This window comes from Pipistrellus hanaki (genome assembly GCF_964339955.1).
Source record: "Pipistrellus hanaki genome assembly, chromosome: 6".
Classification (NCBI taxonomy): Eukaryota; Metazoa; Chordata; class Mammalia; order Chiroptera; family Vespertilionidae; genus Pipistrellus; species Pipistrellus hanaki.
Window position 1 is genome coordinate 62,327,107 of NC_140508.1, and position 18,080 is coordinate 62,345,186.

The 18,080-nt window shown below is 36.7% G+C and overlaps 1 protein-coding gene across 5 annotated transcripts in view; it reads right to left on the bottom strand.

Moving 5' to 3' along the window:
* The window catches only part of PTPN2 (protein tyrosine phosphatase non-receptor type 2), a 56,053-nt gene that overhangs the window by 12,638 nt on the left and 25,335 nt on the right, over positions 1-18,080 (bottom strand). For all 5 annotated transcript variants that reach the window (XR_014795282.1, XR_014795283.1, XR_014795284.1 and 2 more), the window contains exons 4-7: positions 15,888-15,986; positions 11,238-11,375; positions 2,905-3,114; positions 1,796-1,948 (exon numbers count right to left, since the gene is read on the bottom strand). Coding sequence is in view for 2 of the 5 variants with exons in the window: in XM_084887337.1 (XP_084743463.1) it covers positions 1,796-1,948; positions 2,905-3,114; positions 11,238-11,375; positions 15,888-15,986 (600 nt within the window). In the remaining 3 variants the exon portion in view is untranslated. The remainder of the gene's footprint in view (positions 1-1,795; positions 1,949-2,904; positions 3,115-11,237; positions 11,376-15,887; positions 15,987-18,080) is intronic.

Genomic DNA, 18,080 nt, shown 5'->3' on the forward strand with positions numbered 1-18,080 from the left:
TTTTATAATAGTAGGTTCACAAAAGACATAGAGAATGTAAAATTCTATAGTTTGTTATATTTGGAAGACAGTGAGTAATACAGTTTGGTATAATTTGGTGAGAAGATGAGAACACATAGAGCTGAATCCTGTGAGATGAGGCCAGAAAGGAAGCAGACATTAAGGACAGAAGTCTCTGAAATTCATTTGAAAAACAACAGGGTGAAACTAAATTCTCCTGAGCAATGACCTAAGAGGACTTAAGCCATATCCAGAAAGAATATTTTGCCAATAGTTGTTAAAATTACCATAATGGAACATTAGAGTAAGATGTTTTCCCTTTAGATGACTATATATCATTTTTCTTCCTTCCCTTATTTCAAATTTTTGTTATTAAGTCCAAATAGTTTTTTATATTGAAGAAGATGCAAGTCAGGAAACAAGATACTTACCAAGCATTTACTGTCCTAATGCTTCAAATACACTATTTTTTAATCCTAACAGGAATCTTAGGGGATAAGTACTACTACTGTTCTTATTATAACATTTTTATAGAAGAGATGGGTTGAGAGAGTTTAAGTAACTTATCCAAGTCTATGCAGCTAATAAATAGTAGCATCAGAATCTTAAGCCAGTTACTCTGTATTAACTATCATATAAACCCTCATGATTATCTGTAAAAAGCACAGCAATTTCAAACACCAGATAGTTTAAGAAAGTACCCAAGAGCCCTAGCCAGTTTGGCTCAGTGGATAGAGCATCAGCTTGCTGACTGAAGGGTCCCAGGTTCCATTCCGGTCAAGGGCACATGCCAGGGTTACGACTCAATCCCAGGAGGGGGCATGCAGGAGGCAGCCAATCAATGATTCTCTCTCATTGTTGATGTTTCTATCTCTCTATATATTTATCTCTCTCTCACCCCCTTCCTCTCTGAAATCAATAAAAATATATTTTTTAAAAAGTTACCCAATAAAAAATATTAAATTGTCTCCAGAATTTATATTGGTTAATATCTGAAGTTTCTATCCTCTACTAAGACCTAGTTATAGCAGCTTGGCCTTATTCTAGACAAAACTCAACAATGTCAAAAAATGGGATAATGCCAAAAATCAAGTCTTATTGAGCCACATCCCAGAATATGCAACAAATTCAGAATCTGTCAACAAGAAAAGCTCTCAGCAAAGGATGTGTGTGTGTTTGTGTGTGTGTGTGTGAGAGAGAGAGAGAGAGAGAGAGAGAATTAATGCTGGTGATTAAAATAAAACACAATGATGTCATTTTGCCATGCCTCTGAGCAGCAAACTCACTCAATTAAATAGGCACTCCAAAATCAACTGCCTCAAACTCTCAAATAAATAAATAAATAAATAAATAAATAAATAAATAAATAAATAAAAATTTTAAAATATTTTCAAAGGAATAAAGCCACCATAGAAAATATAACATTCTACTGCCATAAGTACTCAAGTTGCTCATTGTTATTTTCTGATTTGTTTGTTGTTTTTTGTTTTTTTCTATTTTATTTTAATGATTAAATGCTTAAACCCTCCTTATGTGAAAATTTTATTTTCTTTAATGTAATATTGTTCCCAGTAGGGCTTTTGAGTAACAGGCAGGATTTAACATGAGACTATTTGAGGTATATTTGAGGAAGTGAGCTTAAATTTTATAATTTTAAGATGGCCAGCTGGATTTGCCACATTAATGTAAATATGCCTTTTGGAAGGGAGACTGTAAGTTGCTTAAATGGAGTGCAGTTATTTGATGCTAATCAGATTTATTACACAGGTACTATTTTTTCCCTGAAAAAGCTTACCTGTATATTTGAATCTCCCTTTATAAATTTTGCTCCTTCTATTATAGTCATATATGAAAATCTGAGTTGATCTGGCGTCTGAATAAGTCCCATTCGATATTTTCTCATATTCAGTAACAGTTGTTTGATGTTAATGTCATCTCCTTTCTCCATCTGCAAATAAGGTAGAAAGTAAATTATTAAAGTCTTTTGTTATTAAGAGTCCAGGAAAGAGAAGCAATACAGGACAATTGCTAAGAGTTTTGGTATGTCCTATGTTTTTCCTTAAAAAAAAGGGGGGGATGTTATCACCAAAGTTGTAACTTTGTACAAAACCACCATCCCCAGACACCTGTCCTCCCCCCTACCTCAACTGTTTAAGTAATAGATGGAGGACTTTGGTCCTTTAGCTGATTCACAATTGATTCCAAACCACTCGGTAACCTCATTCAACCTAACCATTATTTGATGTAAGGAAGGATTTATGACCAGTTCTGGCATAATGAGAGGTTCACTGAGATTATTATTGCTCTTTTTTTTTTTTTTTTTTTTTTTAAAGAAGATTGTGGCAGGAGTAAAGCTTTTCGCCCTCTGCCCTTCCGTCTTCATGTCTGTGCACAGCAGCCATCTGGAGATGGTGAAGAAGAAAACAGAAAGAGCCCAGATCCACAATGACACTGGTAAGCCACTGCACCAGCCTTGGACTATTGATATGATATTATAACCACCATTACCGCTGTGCCCCCCGCCCCCCAGCTAGAATAGAAAAAAGCTGTTGAAATTATGTTTGGCAGGGAACAGGCACAAACACAATTCAGTTTTAATATTCACCATTAATAGAATGTTTTAAACATGTCAAAGTTCATTTTGATATACCAATCCAATTTTTGAATGGAATATACTACATATAGGCATCAATAAATGTATTAAGGTGCAACTGTCCTTATACCTTATAAGTGCAGCTGCAATAGTGTACATGAGATTTTTAGGGTTTCTTGTTTTTTTGTAAAAAGGCATAAGTTTAAATTTGAAAAACACAATTCTAGGATACTGACATTAGAGCTTACTTCTGCTAATGGAAACAATACAAAAGTAAACATGCCTAAAATTAGATCATAAGAGGCACTTACCAGAACAAGACATGTATCTACCAGAGAAAAGGTGCCTGACCGCCCAATGCCTGCACTACAGTGAATCACTGCAGGCCCATGTTCAGGATTCAAGGAACCAGATTCTCTCACTTTACATAAAAAATTCAGAAATGAAGCTGGTGATTCAGGGACTCCAAAATCTGGCCAGGTAGTATAATGAAAGTGAGATATTGTTCTGGTTTCACCACTCTAAAAGGTAAAAATCAAGCGGAAAAGTTAGTTCTAATTTTTTTCTTTTAAAAAAATTACTTCAGAAAGGTTATGTATTTTGTGCAATGTTTTTAATCCTATGGACTTTTTGTAGCTGATTTTTCCTTTGTGTTTTGATAATAATTTATACAAGTTCGGGAAGATTTTATCGTTTAGAATATTTTAATAATAGCTAACATTATTTTGCAGGTATATTCTAAGTGTTTTATGTATTGAACATTTAACTATCCTTTTTAAAAACCATTTATAGAAATGGGAGAAAACAGAACTAAAAGGTTAAGTCATTTATCCAACATCACACTTTCAGAAATTGGCAGAGCCAGAATTTAAAGATGCAATCTGGTGCAGCATTTGTATTCTTAACCACTAACCTGTATCATATATGTTGTGAATTATTTTATTTTACTCATACATGATGATGAGTAAATTTTCCCCCCTACTTTTAAAAACGTCTACCATACCGAAACGGGTTTGGCTCAGTGGATAAGAGCGTCGGCCTGCGGACTGAAAGGTCCTGGGTTCGATTCCGGTCAAGGGCATATACCTTGGTTGCGGGCATATCCCCAGTCGGGGGTGTGCAAGAGGCAGCTGATCGATGATTCTCTCATCGATGTTTCTAACTCTCTATCCCTCTTTCTTCCTCTCTGTAAAAATCAATAAAATTTTACATTCTTTAATGGTTTCCCTTTTAAAAATTCCAATTTTTAAAAAGATATAATCTTTTCCATTCTGTGAATTATCTTTCAGATTCTGGTACAAAGGCACAGAGGAACAACTTAAGAATTAATTTTTAAAAATTAATTGAAATTGCTCTTTTAATTGCTGCTTTTCCCTATGGTAATAATTTCCAGTCCTAAAACTGTTTATATGCCTTTACTGATATGCTAAAATGGTTTACCAACATGCTAAATGTTTCCTGTCTCTTAATGCCTGCCTGGCATTCACTATCACTTCCTGGACATTCCTGATGATCTTTATTTCTGACTAACTCATTATGAAAATGTTCCTTAGCTTTTGCCAATTGCCTTTTGCCCCAAGAAGCACTTATGTGCCTTATACTTTTCATTTCTGTAAACGAAGCAATAATCCTCTAACATGTCTTTGCACTATTTTTCAGTTTTATTATGTTTTTGGAATGAGAAGCTATAAAAGCAACATAAAAAGTCATGATATTTTTAATGGTCATCAGCTAAATATTATTATTATTATAGCATCCTGCTTTCAATATAAATTTTCAAAACTAAAGTCAGTTTTCACTTAAAAAAAAAACAATAAAATTTCCCCTTTTCCAGTAGAAATTAAGAGTCCTAAGTCCCAGACTATGTTATATCAGTCAGGTATAGAACTGATAAAAAATAAAAAAGTGTAGAAATTTAAAAATATTTTTTATAAAGGTTCAGTTATAGTGTAACTAATTTTATATCCAGCTTTCTTAATTCCAAATATATCATGATCCTGCACAGATTAATATACTAGAGTACTAGAAGATCTCCCTATCCTAATATGCAAATCGTCATCACACCCTCACCCCATAATGACTCACACACTCAACATTGGGGTGAGAGGAATGGGGACCAGTCAGGCTGTGGGCCAGGAGAGGGACAAGCCGCATGCCCCACAGTTCCAGGCACCTGCGGCCGCGGCCCGGGTGCAGCCACCTGCCCAGAGTCCCCTGTGGCAGTGGCTGGCCCGTGTGCAAGCTGGCCCGAGTCCTGGGTGCTGTGGGCAGCCAAAAGGAGGGAAGCCTGGGTCCCAGGTGTGGGGAGAGACAAAGGCGGTTAGGAGTGATCAGGCCAGCAGGGGAGTATTTAGGGGAGATCAGGCCAGTAGGGGAGCAGTTATGGGCAATCAGGCAGGCAGGCAGGTGAGCAGTTATGAGCCAGCGGTCTTGGATTATGAGAGGCAGTCAGACATCATCTGAGGGGTCCCAGATTGGAGAGGGTGCAGGCCGGGCTGAGGGACACCCCTCCCACATGCACGAGTTTTGTGCACCAGGGCCTCTAGTTACTAATAAAAGTGATCATTGTGGTTACTAGACTTCAAAATATTTCCTAAGTATGGGAAGTGAAGGAAGCCAGTCTGTAAAAGATACCTACTGTATGATTCCACTTACATGACAGTCTGAAAAAGGCAAAATTATAGGAATAGAAGCAGCTAGTGGATTCGACGAGCTGGGGGAAGTGGAGGTAGGGCTGCCCATACACAGACATGAGAAAATTTGGAGAGGGATGTTGATGGGAGAGGGGGGGTGTTACACAACTAAATGCATTGTCAAAACTCAGAACTGTATACTAAAAAGATTCATCTTATTGTATATGCAAGAGGGAATTAAATTTACTGTATTAAAGGTACTTAAAACATTCAAATTAAGAAGGTTTTTACAAAGTCATAAATAGACAGGTAACAACCTGAAAACCACCTGCAGTGCTAACCATGCACAACAGAGCCAGACTTGGTCCATGTGAGCCTAAACCAGATACGGTATGAACCTGGTGGGTAACCCAAGTCTTGGGGAGGTAGCCCCAGGACCCTGCTTGCATTTAAGCTGTGTTCTTTAAGGTGTGGCCCAGTGTTCCTATGTGGTTATATGCTCAGTTATTGCATCAGCTCCTGGCTCAAAACCTATAGTTACCTCACAATCTTAAGTGACTGCTTGCTTTTTCTTTGCTTGTATGATTTTGGCTCAAGTCTAGTGGTCCCTTGTGTGTTTTTCCCCCCAAATTCAGGTCATGCTGTCTGAGACACTCAAAGCCAGTTCCCAGAAATACTTGCAACTATTTGTATAATACAGTCTTCTCCACTAATAGATTTTTGAAAATCAGTCTTTTTCTTCTCTACCAGACTAGACTAAAAAACTTCCTTAACTTAATCCTATTGGGGGGGGGGGGGGGAGAATTAAAAAACATAACTCATAAAACCATGTAAGTCCCAAAAGACCACATCAAGCAATAAGAGACTTATGCTTACTCTGTGGCACAAAAAAATGTTTTTATATGCATAACTGGACCCCCTTTCCCTCTTTTTCATGTGGAGGAAAAGGCTTGCCAATGGGTAGAGTTAAAATAAAATGAATCTTTATTCCAAACAAACTCTACATTTCAACTTTAGAATATCTGACAAACTCCTTATTTCAAAACTGTGGAAGCACTCTTTCCTTCTCCCAAGTCACCATGTCACATCAGTTTTTCTTCAGTGATGCCCAGTCCGTCCCTCCCACCCCTTTCCCACTTTTGTACCTCACACCCACATACAACTGGTTTGCTTCCGCAACTGCATAACTATCCCCATCTCTGGCTGCTCTGTACATGCTTGCTAAATTTTCTCTGTAAAATGTTGCATTATGTGTACTAACTCTACATAAAAATGTCAGTGGGTCACTATTTTAAGGCAAAAAAAATCTCATTTACATTTTTTGAAGGAGAATTTTAAAGTCTTTGAATAAGGATCTCAAACTCATTATATGGGGAAGGGAGGGTGTAAAAGTAGGTTTACTGTTATTTGTATGAAAAATACAATAATTAATAAATAACATTAAAAGTAAACTCTGTATTTCACATAGTCACAACTGTAAACCTACGTCTGCCCCACCCTGTATATGGAGACCAGAAAGACAATCTAGAGTTGAGTAGGTTTGAGACAATGAGGAGTGATAGACTTAAGGCAATGATAAAATTTAAGTGCATTGCCGAAACCGGTTTGGCTCAGTGGTAGAGCGTTGGTCTGCGGACTGAAAGGTCCCGGGTTCGATTCCGGTCAGGGCATGTACGTTGGTTGAGGGCACATCCCTGGTGGGGGGTGTGCAGGAGGCAGCTGCTCGATGTTTCTCTCTCATCGACGTTTCTGGCTCTCTATCTCTCTCCCTTCCTCTCTGTAAAAATATATTAAATTTTTTTTTTTAAATTTAAGTGCATACCATCTAAAGTCGTTTAAGTTAATTATTTTTATTATCAATATACATAAAATTATATATTTTCTAATTAGTATAAGAAATCTATACAGCTCTCTGGTTCCAAGTCTAATTATTTTTACACTTTAAGCATATATAGGAGGTACCAAGATTACGATTCCAAAAGGCTTTCATAAGCACTGTAAATGGGGTTAACAATAGTACTTACCTGAGAAGGCTATTGTGAGGAATAACTGAAACGACGAATGCAAAGTGCCTAACATATGCTTGCACGTGATAAATGTTTAACATAAACTATTTCTGAAACTATTACTCACTAATTGCCTTTATTGTAGCCCCTAATAAGCTCCAGTCAATTGTAAACTCTCCACATTTTCTTTTTTTTTTTTTTTTAATATATTTTATTGATTTTTTACAGAGAGGAAGAGAGAGAGATAGAGAGCTAGAAACATCGATGAGAGAGAAACATCGACCAGCTGCCTCTTGCACAACCCCTACCGGGGATGTGCCCGCATCCGATGTACATTCCCTTGACCGGAATCGAACCTGGAACCTTTCAGTCCACAGACCAACGCTCTACCACTAAGCCAAACCGGTTTCGGCCAACTCTCCACATTTTCAATATCGTCACTTAATATTTCCTCTGCACTTGAAGAATATTGAAGTTTATTAACCCTATTTCCTAAATACTGATTTATCAAATAAGTACTCTCATTGTCACCGCCTTACTTTAGTCTCTCATTATTTTTGCCAGGAGACATATATTATCCATGTTAAATATTTAGTTACTTTGATTTACCTAGTTTGAAAGATTAATAGAACTCACCAGATCCAAAGGGGAGGAGAGGGACATGAATAGCTAGGGTATGGGATTTTCATTCTAAGAAAAAAGCAATACTCAGGGGCATGGGCCCCCAAGGAAAAGCCTAGGTGGAAGTGTAAGTCTTTTAGCAAGAATAAATCCTGAGTGCCTGAGGAGATTAGACAAGGAGGCAAGGACCAGACTGGGCCAGGTCATAGACTTCTGCATTGCCCATGGAAGGTTTTTAGAGTATGGTGGAAGAATCAGGCCTGTGTTTGAGAACGACCACTCAGGTGCAGTATGGTAAAAAAAAATGTACTCAGTGCAATGGCAAAGGGAAGTTCAAAGGTAACAGGTAAGGACTGTGCTCATGAGGAGTTGAAAACTTTGTTATATGGATTCAAAATACATAATACATGTACTGAAATAGTGAACAAGCCAGTACAATGGTAGAACTTAAATTATGGAGAGAAACTTGTAGTTGGTAGAAATAAATATATTGCAGATATGAGATCTAAGTAAGAAAATGGACACAAGTAAGATAGCACTTGAAGGCTACAAATAGACAGAGAAGAGAGAAGAGAGGGACTTTCCAGGTGGGATAAACTTTTATGCTATTTTAACTCAAATCCCAGCTAAACTTCATAATACTTACATAGTCATCTATTTTGGGCAAATCTCCAGGAACAGAGAAATAGAAAGCTAGCTGTTGGCATTACATTATTATTCCTGGAACTTGGTAAACATAAAGCTGGCCAACAATATTATGGAAAATAGTGAAAGGCAACTAAAAAAAAACACCTAAAAAAACAAGTAAGTACTCTTGATGACCCTGTATTTTAAAAGCCCCTCAAAAATATCTTCACAGCTTAAGCCACAGGGCCACTTTAAAAGCAGAGATGGAATCTCTTCATTCAGGGCCAAAGTTCAGATTCTTAGCTCTAATCAAGACACTGGAGAAAACTGCTGGTATGTAGCTTTACTGCTCCATTAGACAAGAGGTCTGTAAAGAGCAGGGCCTGCACAGACAGCTTTTTGTCTTGGATCCGTTAATAGCTACAAGCCAGACTCCTTTAGAAGCCAACTGGTTCTCTGAAGCTCAGGGATATCAAGAAAGATTTGCAGGGGGAAACAGGGAGGGGGGGGCGTAAGGGGGACAGGGGCCTGCTAGAGGGTCAATGAGGGGGTAAAGGGGGGACATTCATAATACTTTCAACAATAAAGCTTAAAAAAAAAAAGATCTGCAGATGAGGTTAGCTATCCTCATCTACTTCATCACCTCTCCCTCCATTATTTCTTTCTCCCTCAATCTGATCTTTTCAATTGCCCTTACTCCACAGTCTTTTTCAATTCATTAGTATTACAAAGGAAAAAGATATAGGCAACTACAGCTAATAACTATGGATCCTGCACTGAGTCTTCGACATTATTATGGTATTAATTCACCTGATACTTAATGACCCCATGGGACAGGTACATCACTACCCTCACCTTGCAGACGAGAAAACTGAGGCACAGAAGTTAAGTAATGAGACCAATCACACAACCAAGAGCAGTGAGCTGAGCCTTAAACTTAGGCAATCTGGTTCCAGAGTCTAAATATCTAATCAAATGCAATTCTACTTTTCATACTGCAATGCTACTTTACTCTTCCAACATTCCTGGTTCATACTAAAGTTCATAAAATAGAATATAAACAAATTGTTGCTATTTAATTATGGTAGACTGAACCCAGGCCAGTAAGAAATCATGCAGTTGCTAGCAACTAAAACAGAATGGCTGGTCAGTTCACATGGTAACCACAACTTTAAAAGATGCTTTAGAACAAGAACTTTGTTTTTCTACAATTAGCATCTTTTGAAAAGACTTAACCCCATGTCATTAGAATATAGGAAATCTGAATTTGAGTTCTGGTCTGTCACTCATTAGCTGAGTAGTCTATCTATAGGAGTGGGGGGTGGGAAGAATCCTGTAACCTAATAGATTTTAGTGTTTGGTGATTTTAAAGAAAATATGAAATAAAGGGATGATAAGAATATTTACTCTATCCACATTCTAGGAACAATGTGGGTCAAATGATATGTGAAAGTGCTTTGTTAACTGATAAATAAAATACAAAAGTCACTTATTATTTGAAATAAAATTAATTTTCAATTAGGTTTCAGAAACAGGGAAAAACATCTATGTCCTTCTTCATTTTAATGCCATAGAGATGAAGTACCTGCAATAAATACCAAAAGAAGATGATTCAGAGAACCATGAGAAGTTTATGGAAATGCAATTATTTCTGGGAATAGCATTGTACAATCCAATATCAAATAGCTGTTGATGGATCACAATGCAGCGTAAGACATATGTAAATGGAACAGTTGGTGCAGAATAAATATAGTAAGGGAAACTTGAAAATGTATTAAGTCTAAGCCTTATAATTCCCAACCCTGAGCCTTCTTAGAGGATCTAAAGAGGTCACATAATAAGCTTAGTTATGGAATTCATGGAAAGTACATAGCATGCACCTGTGCTCAGAGTATAAAATAAAAACAGAGGTATTCAAGAGATCAACCACAGAAGTATTATTAGGTATCTAGAAAGTACTTTTATATATATCCCTTTGTTATCTGTAAAGTAATAATCATGTTAGTCAATCAATCTACTTAATGGTTAACTAAAACAGTCTCTCACATTATAGACTAGATACATTCTGCTTTGTTTTGTTTTCTTTTGTTTGGACTAGATAGATTCTTATGTATTTATGGCAGGCAAACATTTTCCTATTTTTTCTTAGTTTCTAATTGCATTTCAGAATCACTCTCATTTCATATTTTCTAGTTATTCTAATTACAATACAAAGAAGGTAAAAGAGGCAAGTGGGAAAAGGGGAGAAAGCTTGATCCCTAGCTTGACAATAGCAGGCTCACAATCCACCATTTACATGTAACTCAGCCAAGTACCAGAGAAGAATTCTTACATTTCTGGGAAAAATCCAAGTATATAGTCTTAAGACTACATGTTTAATTTATTTCACCATTTCTCCCAATTCAATAACGCCAAATTTCTGTGTGGTGAATCACTTAAATTAACAACCTTCCAGTAAGTTATTTTTTTAAATACTAGCTTGCTACTCTGAACAGTGGTAAGTATCAGGAGCTGTCATTTATTAGGTTCCTATTCTGTCAGGTGCTGTGCATACACATCTTCATTTGATTTCAACAGTCCAGAAAAGGAAGTATTATGATAAAAATGTATGTGCTGCTCTAAACTTCAAATCTAATAACAAAGAACACCTGAAACTAATGTAATATTGTGTCAATTATATTTTCTTTTAAAATCTACTAAAGAATAATTCTTTAAATCTTCATATAAAATCCAATCTTTGGGGCATGAAAGTCTTACATTGATATTTTCTAACTGCAGTAGATGGACTGTATAATATGACTTCACATCTTCTGACAAGAACTTCACACTGAATCCTGTTTCTTTAAACAGCATCTCCCGGTCGTCTTTTGTTGGCCAGTACTGTGCACATTTAACCTAAATTTAAGAATATGTATTTATATATATTTAGAATATAGACATTATAAAACCATAAAAAGTTGGGGAGAGAAACAAACCACATACACAGATACTATTTTTTTTTTTTTGCAACAACCCAAATCTAAGAACAGTCACACTATATTTGATGTTTATTTTAATTTGATGGACATTTTATAGGGACAGGTTTATAAAATGTTCCTATAACTTATACATGAAACCCATAAACAGGTTTCATACTCATAAAATAAAAATGAACCCGTCATTTCAAAAGCATGATAACATAGACTTTAACATCACACAGGCAATTCCCTTTTTGTTTCCAAGAGTACCATACACAAAGAATCTTATATTCAAATAATACTGAAAAGGCTCATTTTATAAAAAGTTTTCATATCTATGAATCTACTACTAACTGCTACATATCTAGAGATAACACTGCATATTTACTTACTAAAATTAAGTCAGGCAAGAGTATCAGAAGGTAACCCATCTTTACCTAGAGTTATTACCTTTTGGCAGAACTACGTACTAATATGGATAATAAAAGCATCTTCCCAAAACCCAAATGATGAAGCCAGTAGGCTGAGGCAAGGTTAGTCATTTCATTAATAGACCACATCATTTTAGAAAAGAAGACTAATTAAACTAAAAGGAACAGAGACATGAATAAACAAAACAGATCATTTGTTAAGAGGAAAAGAAGAAAATTAAAATAAAATGTAGCCGAGACCGGTTTGGCTCAATGGATAGAGCATCGGCTTGGGGACTGAAGGGTCCCGGGTTCGATTCCGGTCAAGGGCATGTACCTTGGTTGCGGGCATATCCCCAGTAGGGGGTGTGCAAGAGGCAGCTGTTCGATGACTCTCTTTCATCGATGTTTCTAACTCTCTATCTCTCTCCCTTCCTCTCTATACAAAATCAATAAAATATATTAAAAAAATAAATAAATAAAATAAAATAAAATAAAATAAAATAAAATAAAATGTAAAAAGAAATGAAGTGACAAATAGAATTAGAGAGACATTGTGATAAATGTAAAAATGGGCAAAGAAAATCTAACACATATATAACAGGAGGACCTAAAGAACACCAAAGCAAGCAAGAGAATAATAAAAGTGTGATTTAATACATTTTTTTTAAAAAAGAGAAAAAAATATTTCAACTCACATATTCAGAGTACACTATGCACCTGGAGAAACTAACCCAGAATGGCCAACATAGACATACTTAGGTACAATTAATAGAATGTGGAGAAAAAAAATCCCTTGAGCAGAGACCGGTTTGGCTCAATGGATAGAGCGTCGGCTTGGGGACTGAAGGGTCCCGGGTTCGATTCCGGTCAAGGGCATGTACCTTGGTTGCGGGCATATCCCCAGTAGGGGGTGTGCAAGAGGCAGCTGATCAATGACTCTCTCTCATCTATGTTTCTAGCTCTCTAGCTCTCTCCCTTCTTCTCTGTACAAAATCAATAAAAATATATTTAAAAAAAAAAATCCCTTGAGTAACCTAGGTTTAAAAAAAGTGACTTATAAAGGAAAAACAATAAAATTTCCATTTGACATTGAAAGTAATTTGAATGCCAGAAAGAAATGAATATATTTAAGTTGCTCAAAGAAAAGCTAACGTAAAAAGGATTTCATGTCTTGCCAAACTGACTTTTAAGCATTAAGACAGCATGTAAACTGTTATCAACATGTCAGAAATCAGGGACTATAATATAACTAGAGGCCCGGTGCACAAAATTTGTACATGCAGGGGATGGCAAGGGGGTGATCCCTCAGCCCGGCCTGCACCCTCTCTAATCAGGAACCACTGGCTCCTAACTGCTCACCTGCCTGCCTGTCTGATGCCCTTAACTGCTCCCCTGCCGGCCTGATCCCCCTGACTGCCTAACTGCTCTTCCCTCCTGGCCTGATCACTCTAACTGCCTATTTTTTCTCCCTTCTCCTCCGCGTCCTTCAGACCCCTGGTATAGACATGCAAAGAGCTCTCCGTCGTGCCCCGGACCCCATCCTGATTGGTCGTTATGTGATAGCATCCTGGACAATTTGAATATTCCTCTATTATTAGTATAGAAGATGCCAGTGAGTCCTTCCTTAGGATCCACCAGAAAATGACTATAGACAGAACTGGAAAGTCATCAATAAAAACTAGTGATGAATACTAAATACACATTTACATGTAGAACTAAGATTTCTAAAGGGATGTAAGAGGAACTCTAGTATGCTATATACTCTGACAATGTAGATAACACATAAAAAAACCCAGAAAGAATGGGGAAAAAACAAACTTTTAAACATTTTTCAGTATTTATGTTGGTGATAAAGTTGATACTGTTTTTAGGATTAATCTTTCTGTGCAATTTGGGACAAAGTACATGAGTCGTTATAAGATATTCTACATCCCTAGTGTCTTTTGAGAACCAAAATTGAAGGTAACAAATATAAAGTTGAACAAATTAAGCCAACCCCTATAGTCCTAAATTTAATTTGGAAATATCAGTATGAACTCCTGAGGTATTATTATCTTAACATACAAATGTATTTCTTTCTCTAGCTCTGTTCACTGAAAAGCTTTAAAAACAATGACCAACTCAGTATTAAGGCTCCTTAAAGACATGCCTAATCCTGGCCGGTATGGTTCAGTGATTGAGTGTTGACCCAGGAACTAAGAGGTCAGTGAGTTGATTCCTGATCTGGGCACATGCCAGTGCTGCGGGCTCAATCCCCAGTAGGGGGTGTGCAGGAGGCAGTTTCTCTTATCGATGTTTCTATCTTTCTATCCTTCTCTCTCTAAAAATCAATAAAAAAGCCGAAACCGGTTTGGCTCAGTGGATAGAGCGTCGGCCTGCAGGCTGAAGGGTCCCAGGTTCAATTCCGGTCGAGGGCATGTACCTTGGTTGTGGACACATCCCCAGTAGGGGGTGTGCAAGAGGCAACTGATCGATAATTCTCTCTCATCTATGTTTTTAACTCTCTATCCTTCTCTCTTCTTCTCTGTAAAAAATCAATAAAATGTACTCGACCTCCAGTGGGGGCCTTGCAGGAGGCAGCAGATCTATGAGTCTCTCTCTTCATGGATGTTTCTATCTCTCCCTTTTCCTTCCTCTCTGAAATCAATAAAAACATATTAAATTAAAAAAAATAAATGCCTGATTCTATGAAGAAGAGTTTTAAGATTAACCTTCAATATGTAGTTATTCCAGATAGCAAGAAGGCTATTAAGGACTCTTAGGTTTGTTTTAAAAGGATGCAGGGCCCAACTTGAAGAGATAGCAGGAATTTTTTCAAATAAAATAAAAAAATTTTAATCCATGAGTTCATAATAATGATATGCCCCTCCCTCAGACTAAAAAAACACAAACAAACCCTAATTGGTCACCTGTTGAGGACACTAAGGAATCAACTTTGTTTTAAAAACTGCTTTTTCTATATAAAAGTGGTCAAGTAACTAGAATGAAAAAAAAATTTTAATATAAGTATTTTAACATAAACTCAAAAAGGAATGATAAAATTTTAATATCATTGTTTTATAACCTCCTAAACGAAGGAACTAAGGACTGAACAACAATGGCTGCTAACATCATAAAAAAGAAAGATAATCAGACATTATAGGCCTCTTGATAAATAACATACCACCTATGAAGTAATCATCCCTGAAATAATTAAACTTGAATCCTCTTAAGTGTCTAGATCCAACCACCATAAATAGGATCTCCAATTTTTTGTGGCAATCTTATCTTATTAATACTGTAATAATACACCAAAGTGAAGGCTAAAATTAATAAATCATCTAGTTTGCGATGCTGCTCAAACTTACAATGCCATCATCACTTAATTTTTATATCATATTGGAAACCATGAAAAATCACTGTAACATTAGGCATTCTGGTATGTCAATGCCACTTCAAATTAGAGATAAATTAGAAAAATTTTCACCACCACAGGAAACCGGCAACTATAAATTTAGATAATAAGAATCAGGAATCTGAAGTAGAATAGTCCAAGATCTTAAGGCTGAAAGAGACCTTAATGATAATACTTTCCAATGTCCTGGGTTGACAGAAAATCAACCTAAAGCTGCAGTTAAAAGACTTCACATTTCAAAAATTTCCCACTTACTATCTCATGACAGAACAGTCAATAATAATCTATAAAGATTTTTAAAATATCATCACTTTAATCTTTTATAAAACTTCCAAGAATTTTTATGATAAGTTGTAAAGATTCTAATAAAGTCTAGGTGTTCAAAAGTTTTATATGTCCTACTAGTATTTGTTCCATTACATTTATAACTTCGAGGGTAGTAGTCTGCAATTGTTACTTAAATATTTAAGATAAGAAAGGAAAAGCACACATTAGTTCTTTGGATAAGAAACACTCTAACTACTAGCCTTTAGCAATTAAAGACCCAAAGTTATAAATGAATAGCACAAAAGAAATATGAAAACATTTATAAGTTAACAATCACAAGCAGGACACTAAGCTATAAATATTAAGTATTACTCACCGACTCTTTCTCTACAACTCGGTTTAGCATCACAACTGCTTTCGTCTTTTGCTGCCAAACCATGAGCCAAAAATGACAAGCTGTATTAGGAAGTGGACCCTGTAAGAACAGTGAAGAAAGTAGATTAAGAGAAAGAGGCTCAAGGAAAACTCCTCATAGTATGCTTCTGGATCATAAGTGGTAAATTACAACTTTAAATCCACTTGAATTTAAAAATATATCTGGGTCTGGTCGGTGTGATTCAATGGTCAGAGTGTTATCCTGAGCACTGAAGGGTAACAGGATCAGTTTCTAGTCAACAGCACATACCTGGGTTATAGGCTCAATCTCTAGCCCTGGTCAGTCTGGGCATAGGTGGGAGGCAACCAATCGATGTGTCTCTCTCAAATCAAATCTCTCTCTCTCTCTCTCTCTCTCTCTCTCTCTCTCTCTCTCTCTCTCTTTCTCTCTCTCTCTCTCTTTCTCTCCTTCCTTCCTTCCTTCCTTCCTTCCTTCCTTCCTTCCTTCCTTCCTTCCTTCCTTCCTTCCTTCCTTCCTTCCTTTTCTTTTCCTTCCTCCCTTCCACTCTCCCAAAAAAAGTATCAAAGGAGTACTAGCCACTTTGACTCAATGGATAGAGTGTTGGCTTGCGGACTGAAGAGTCCCAGGTTTGATTCCAGTCAAGGGCACATGCCCAGGTTGTGAGCTCAATCCCCAGTGGGGGGCATGCAGGAGGCAGCCAATCAATGATTCTCTCTCATCACTGCTGTTTCTCTCTCTCTCTACCTCTCTCTCTCTCTCTCTCTCTCTCTCTCTCTCTCTCTCTCTCTCTCCCCCTTCCTCTCTGAAATCAATAAAAACATTTTTAGAAGAATTTTTGCCATTACTGACCAACCAACCCAAGTTAATTACAAAACGAATTCCAGAAAAAGTAGAAATTTCAAAGTACCTAAACCACTATAATTTGTTCATCTACAAAACTATACCTTGTGTGACCTCAACAGTAGAATTTAAAGGGGCAACGTACTACAATAATGCGATGAGGGAAAAAAGCAAATCATATTACGTACTTCCAATTATCTTCACATTGTGTAGCATAGGGCAGAAAAAAGGACAAATAAGAGATGAAAGATCATGCCCAAATTATGACTAATTTTAAATAAGTGAAAGTTAAAAAAAAAAAAAAGAGTTTCAATGTAACTCAGCATACATTCACCTCAGAGGACAGGTGGTAGAGTGGTGAGTGAGGGGCAGAGTGAGGATACTGGACCAGGTCAGCCTTGAGCTTCAGCTCCACAAGGAAAACAAGGTTATTCAACTAGTACCAGACTGAAAGCATCTAAAGGCCAGTTATATTCCCTGGTATGTAGCAGATGCTCTTAACTATTATTTGAATTCATAAACTCTAAGCTTCTAAGTTATTAAAATAGTAGAATTCTAATGAGAATCCCAAGAAACTGCACCCTAATGTTTGAGGATACTGTTCTCACTCAACATATATTATCTATTGCTTGATCCAATTCTTAAAAAAACAAAGCAAAAAACAAAAAAACATGAACACTGAAATGGTAAAAAAGAGCAATGGGTAAATCCCCAGAAAAACTAATACCTTTCTTTAAACTAAAAAAAATTTATGTATCAACCCACCAATGAAGTCACTCCTATGTGTACACCTACACGCACACACACCACATTCTGTTAGTAGTTTTAAAAGGGGACAAAGGTTTATCTCTCTTACCAGCAATACTACCAACTTTCTTCTATAAAATGAAGATTTATACCAAGGGGCTGATATGTATATATTTTTTAAATTCATAAAAGTCAGAGGAAAAGATGATAAAAAAGCAACAATACAATCAGAAAAACTAAAGTTATAATAAACATTTAGCATCTCTAATTTTCTCTATCCTTTGAAATATTTTCTGAGTATGTTTTCTTTCCAATGTACTAGGTACAAGGGCAAGATCAGTCTCAGTCTTCATAGAACTTACAATGGAGAAGAGAAGAAGTGACCTGGAATATAAGGAAACAAAAACATAACAAAACAAAAACACCCAGTTATCCCTGATCGGTGTGGCTCAGTTGGTTAGAATAGATTCGATTCCCAGTCAGGGCACATGGCTAGGTTATGGGTTGATCCCCGGCCCTGGTACCAGTACATGTGGGAGGCAACCAATTGATGTCTCTTTCACATTAATATTTCTCTCTCTCCAC